Source organism: Actinia tenebrosa, unplaced genomic scaffold (genome assembly GCF_029948245.1).
Source record: "Actinia tenebrosa isolate PJP-AT-01 unplaced genomic scaffold, QUT_ActTen_1.0 PGA_scaffold17__23_contigs__length_9995812, whole genome shotgun sequence".
NCBI classification, from domain to species: Eukaryota; Metazoa; Cnidaria; class Anthozoa; order Actiniaria; family Actiniidae; genus Actinia; species Actinia tenebrosa.
Window position 1 is genome coordinate 8762687 of NW_028292577.1, and position 6782 is coordinate 8769468.

At 37.8% G+C, this 6782-nt stretch overlaps 1 protein-coding gene across 1 annotated transcript; it reads right to left on the minus strand.

The window, feature by feature from the left end:
- Positions 1 to 3833: 3833 nt before the first annotated feature.
- On the minus strand, positions 3834 to 6542 carry LOC116293834 (uncharacterized). The gene is made up of 2 exons (XM_031701314.1): positions 5942 to 6542; positions 3834 to 5275 (listed from the first exon to the last, which is right to left on the minus strand). The coding sequence occupies exons 1-2, from the start codon at positions 6372 to 6374 to the stop codon at positions 4557 to 4559; spliced, it is 1152 nt and encodes a 383-aa protein (XP_031557174.1). The 5' UTR covers positions 6375 to 6542; the 3' UTR covers positions 3834 to 4556.
- Positions 6543 to 6782: the final 240 nt, after the last annotated feature.

A 6782-nucleotide genomic window follows, 5' to 3' on the forward strand; every position in this document is an offset into this window, starting at 1 on the left:
AAGACGGACATAAGGAATAAAAAAACAGTCGTAAAAGATCTTTCCGAGGAATCTCGCAAAAAGATCTACCAGGAGGCAAAAGAAGAGCTTCAAAGAAAGCTTGCTCAGTAAACATCTGCTTTGAAAAAAGCGTGACAGGATTCTATTTACATATCGAACGTCAGTCTAGAAATTATGCAGATTAAATATAATATTTTTCACATACATAAGCGTCCAGATGTGTCTGGCGTTCGCTTGTGATCGTGGGACTTTGGAGCTGGGGAGGCCTAAAGTCCCGAGTTCAAGCCTCGCTGTAGACGCATTTGGACCGGTTGCCGTGAGTGAAAAAAAAAGCCTCCCCCACTCACAGCAACCGTGGGGGGAGGGGTGGAAAGTGCGATTCAACCCCGCGATGGGGGGTTTCGCGATTGGAAAAGTCAGGGGGTGTCTCGGGACGCTGTCCGGAGTTCACCCTCTGGTGGGTCGTAAGAAAGATATATGTGTATGTACTAGAGGGCCTCTGGCGCGGGATGAAATAAGCCCCGTAAGCTCAAAATGCAAAAAACCCCACTGGGGATAGCTTGGTGTTCTGCGCGATGCATTCCCCAGTGGGGTTTCTGGCAACGCCAGTTTTGCATTTTTATTTTCTCGGAATCCATCCCAAGAGGGGGTGGTTGGGGTTTATTTTGTAAAATATTTCGTAAATTACGTCAGGGTAATAAGGAATATCCTTATCCAGCCGACAAAACATCCACTCGGCTCTGCTCATATCAGAAACCTCGGGAATAGACTTACCGGTAATTTCAGACAAAAGATAGGGAATAGCTTTGTAATATTTCCCTAGTTTTAATTTTTTCAACGCTTCCCGTAGACTTTGCGGGGTTGGCTCTTCTAAATGGTCTATGATTTTCTTTCTTACTTCGTTGTTTAAATATACCGGTCGATAACCTTGCCTTGGATATGACTCATTCAGTCCCTAAAGTATTTTATTCTCTTATAAGGTGTTTTCTTACGACCTCCATTGGCGTAATACTGCTCTCTGGTAGCATTTGGTACGGCATTACGAATATTCTTACCACATTCGTAACACTGTGCTGACGTGTCGTCTTCTATTTGCATTTTCTTACCACAACACCAGAAACCCTTGGGCTTGGGTATGTTAACTTTGGATCTTAGGCAAATTATACAGAAGTCATTGGTGAACTTTTTACATTCATGCATATATAAGACAAATATTCCTAACATAGCAGCAGTAAGGGACTTAGCGCGAGGTAACAGCGTAACGCACCTACTTCACACGGGTTATTCCCGTGCCGTAAAAAAGTTTCCTATAGGCGTAAACGCGGGTAATTCCCGTAAAAACGACATGGGTTCCTGGGGAAACCGCGTGTCCCCCTTACTGCTGCTAAATTACCACTTTTCCAAAGCTCAATTATAAATAAATATTACGACATAGACATCACAGATACAGTATTGAATGATGTTGACACCAAACTGTTATCGCGCTCAAGTATTTTCTACTACATTCATTATTTTTTCGTTATTGCCGTAGAGGAAATTTCATATGCGGTTCTCCACTTTCGCAATGCATTTGACGTGAGATGGCCCTGGAGACGAGGTTGGCATTTGGTGCCTAACCCAAGTCACTCGTGGTCGAGACGAGTACACGGAGAACGTTTCCAGATGAGCTTCTTTATATTCCAGTTAAAATGGGTCGAAATATATAGCCTTTTATCAAGAGAATATGAACTACGAGAAGGAATCCCCTTGCCCCATCGAGTGCACACTTTGATGCTATTTTTAGAATCTATCCTAAAAATATCATCCAATGATATCATTTATTTGATCGTTTGATTTTCTGCACGCGCATAGTACGCGCACGCTCTACGCTGTTTGCTAACGCTTTCTTGTGCTTTTCTTATGTTCAAATATAATGTTCAAATCTGCCCTCAAGATGACGATCTAGGTCAAAATAAATGTAAAAAATACTCCAGAAAGTTGAACAAATTACTACATCAATTTCCTGTCGTATTTGCCAAGCTTTCGACGTGCACATTCATCTTCAGGGCAGAGTCGAAATAACGGAAAAACCCAAAAAGCGCAAGCGTAGAGCGCGCGCAGTAAATGCGCGTGCAGAAAAACAAATGGTTTAAAAATAGCATCAAACTGTGCACATGATGGTTACAAGGCTATATAGGGGAAATTCCTTGTCTTAGTTCATTTTCTCTTGCTTTTATATATAACTATTGCCTTGCGGACACTCCGATATTATGGACACCTCACTATTACGGACAGGATTAGCAAATTCCCCTGCAAAAACACTGACAAATAGTTCGTTATCACGGACACCTAGTGACGGCCCCACGGATGTCCGCTGTAGCTGTTCGTGCCGCATTTCATTGAAGACTTATGAAATATCAAAGTGTAGAAATTGATTCTCGCTTTACTGCGACGAGCACGCTTCGAGGCCACAAACAGCCTATATTTACGTCCAACATTTATTTACACTTTGTATTATTTAAGTAGTTAACTTTTTTCAGGCGCTGTGTAGTTGGTTTAATCCCCAGACTCACCATTGTATGTGAATAAGGTTGCTTGTTGATTCTCTACTGTGCTTTGAGGGATTTTCTCCAGGTTCTCCGGTTTTCCTACCTCTATCATGGAAGTGAGTAAGTAAAGACTTTATTTAAAGAGGGTAACACGAAAAAGTGATTACACTAATAAACTAGTGGCCCTCGCCTTAAGCATTAAACTGCATTACAATATAAAACTATAAAACTATAAAACATAAACTATAAAACTATAAAACATAAACTATAAAACTATAAAACTATAAAACTATAAAACTATAAAACTATAAAACTATAAAACTATAAAACTATAAAACTATAAAACTATAAAACTATAAAACTATAAAACTATAAAACTATAAAACTATAAAACTATAAAACTATAAAACTATAAAACTATAAAACTATAAAACTATAAAACTATAAAACTATAAAACTATAAAACTAGAAAACTATAAAACTATAAAACTATAAACTATAAAACTATAAAACTATAAAACTATAAAACTATAAAACTATAAAACTATAAAACTATAAAACTATAAAACTATAAAACTATAAAACTATAAAACTATAAAACTATAAAACTATAAAACTATAAAACTATAAAACTATAAAACTATAAAACTATAAAACTATAATATAAAACTATAAAACTATAAAACTATAAAACTATAAAAACTATAAAACTATAAAACTATAAAACTATAAAACTATAAAACTATAAAACTATAAAACTATAAAACTATAAAACTATAAAACTATAAAACTATAAAACTATAAAACTATAAAACTATAAAACTATAAAACTATAAAACTATAAAACTATAAAACTATAAAACTATAAAACTATAAAACTATAAACTATAAAACTATAAACTATAAAACTATAAAACTATAAAACTATAAAACTATAAAACTATAAAACTATAAAACTATAAGGCTATAAAACTATAAAACTATAAAACTGTAGATAAATATACAAAATAGAAAAGAAAACTCCAATCCCATATACACCTAATTGCAGGAAGGTTGTCACACAAAAAAGGGCATCCGCGGTCCAGCGGGATAGAAATAAGTCAAAATAAACAAAAAGGATCACTAACTCTTTCTTTTGTCTCTCAATTCATTCCCCCCCCCCCCCCCCCCCCCCCCTCCACCAAACCACCAACCCCCCTCCCCATGACAACGTTCCCGCAATCAGGTGTAAATAAATTACTGTAATAACAAATAATATAATTCAATAAGGACTAAAATGATTTATAGAATTCTGTTCATTAAAATAGTAATCATGAAGGTCTGACTTAAAACTATAAACACTAGGTTTAGACTTAATAATATCAACTGGAAGAGTGTTCCAAAGTTGAAAGGCAGATACTGCAAATGACCTCCCATCCTCGGTTACGCGATTGAACTCTGGGCAAATAAAATTACATTTCGAATAACGAGTAGTTCCTGAATGAAGTGAGGAGTGAGGGCCACAGGATTGTTAGCCACTGGTTACTTAGCAATTAGTCCTCCTAATGACTGGCTTATGAGGCCGAAGGCTGAATGGGCAAATGACTCATAGGCCATGAGGGCGAGAGCATTAATTGTTTTAGACAAATCTTACTAGTCAGTCAAATATTTAGATGCAAATAAGTCTTGAATTAAAGTTAAATTCAATCTTTTGGCTTCCAGAGGCAGCACTTTTCGCTACGTAGGCTATAACTTATACGCTAGCCGAGTAGCTCATCCAATCAGAATGCAGCATTGATGATAGACCGCTAGTTGGATTTGACTAATAAGTGTTATTTTAAAACAAGGATGGTTTATTTCAGTTTCTTTTTTAAAAAGTCTTTAAATTCAAGGCAGGCCATCTACAGTATTGAGTCTAGTTACATATGTAAGTAACTCAGTGGTGTTTCTGCAATTTGGTAGTTTGTGCTCCATTCAGCATACTTTGTGTCTTGCCAAACAGAAGTGACCCAGCAATAAGTTATAAGTGCAGTGCTCTCTCAGATGTTTTTACGTGACGATTCCCAGAATTCCTGCAGCAAATCGACCCAGTGAAAGCCCAAACTCCACAATACCCATTGCTGTGCCATTATCCTTTGGACAAGGAAATAACATCGCTGCATCCATCAAAGAATAAATCAGAGATAACCCGTATACAACACCCTGGGTAAAACATAACACCAACACAGGTATGACGCTAGGGAGGAAACGAAACCATGATGCGAAAATGAAGAAAAGGAAATGGCTAACATTCAGCAAAACTAGAAGCCATATCTTACGGATTCTTAAGACATTGATCCATTCTGGGCATAAATACGAAACTAGAAGACTTGCACCGCCCGCCCAAATTCCAGTATCACTCGAGAGCCTGTAGTACAAAAAGTGGTCACGAGGCTGAAATGGCGAAGAGGGGAACGTGAGGGTTGTCAGGACAGCGACCATTGACAAATGTATGCAAAAATTGGAAAAAAAGGTGTACGAGGCGAAGGGAAATACTTTGAACAGAAATTCTAGTTTTTGTGTTAAGAATGATGTTGAAGTTGCTGTAGGCTTGTAGGAATGTTCAACAGTCGAATCTACTTCTAAGGGTTGGTATTGGCTTGTACTAAGGTGGTGATCTTTCAAGGGAGTTTTGTCTAACAAAGCGTAAACAACAAGCGGGAAGAAAGATATCGGGATGCAAAAAGCTATAGCGATACGTGGGTTAACACGCAGCCAGGTTGTTAATCCTGCAATTTGGAGGAAAAAAATCAATAAAAATGGATAAATTGCTTATAATATAAAGTGAAGTAATTCCCCAGTCCCTACTTATACATAGACTTGCGGCTGCTAGAGGCCCTTTCTCATTCCGGTTCAGTTCGACCCCTTTAAGCTGCGCCACTATACTGTCCTTTGCGCTGACGATTAGTGGTGACAATATTTTGGTATTATGAAAAAATGACCCCTGGTTTCCCAAGGAGCGAAATCTTTCAGTCTTTCCCCATTTCAAACTATTATGCAATAGAATCAAAATTGTTTCATGTCTTTTTTTCTAAGCTCTTTTCTGATCTACAGCCGTGATTGACATTAATTTCAGTCAGACATCCGCTTTGGAGTAAATATAGACTTGGCGCGAAGGAAACAAGAAGTTGAGCGAGGCTGCTATTCTCTTTTTCAGGGCGGGAGGAGAGATTCTCTCCGGCACTACTCGCTTCCTTCGCGCCATTGCCCTCGGAAAGTGCACTATTTGAATCCGAGTCGGTGGCAAAGGAAAACAATTGCAGCAAGTCTGGGTAAAAACTGATTTAATTTTCTACATGACGGACCGTCAATCGTGCAGGACAAATGACTCTAAAATTTTTATCAATAAAATGCAATGAATTTTGGGCCTGAGATTTAGACCGACATATACGTACCCAAGTATCCAATTGACGTCAAAAATGTCGAAAAGTTGATACCATATTGATAGGCAGAAGCGAGAAGTTCCGCTTTTTCGTAATAGGCAAGCATCCTCACGGAGGTGATTCTATTATAACCATTAGAAAGACCAAGAAGCCCAACTCCAGCGATTCTGACACGAACATCATCAACAGCCACTATCAGAACAACCGATCCACTCAATAATGCAGTGAGGAAAACAAACGAAGAAGTAAAAGATATTCTCCTCACGATTGAAGGACTGAGGCATTTGCTTAACATATCTGCAAATGAGAAAGAAATGAGAATAACGGTTGACGGCAAAAGGACCCCGCACAGAATGTCTTCGACAGCCAACCATGTCATGACCATTGTCGGAATTGTCGTCCAAACTCCTAGTAAAAGGAAACAAAATATCGTACAGGTCTTCATTTGTTTATCGCGATCGATCGGCACTCCTTAATGGCACTCGGAGCGAAGAAGGGAGAGCCTACTTACTAAGCAGTTGATGTTAGCTGAGTGTTTTCAGACTGATAAATGGTTAACCCGATGATCCGTGAAACACGTTATAAGAGACAAGAGACGAATATTTTTTGCAGCTCAGTAATCACGTTGTGATTAATTCACTGAGGTCAAATGAATGAACATTTTGATTCCAATGGGTGAAATTTACTGGAGAGCAAACAAACTTTCTATACAGCCTGTTTTGAGAGATCGTAATAAGACTGCATTTCGTAGCACTACATTTCGTAACATAATCCATGACCATGCCAGAATCAAGCATAGTTGAAACTAATGCTTATATATGAATATATCGTAAATGTATAGAAAAGATTACAA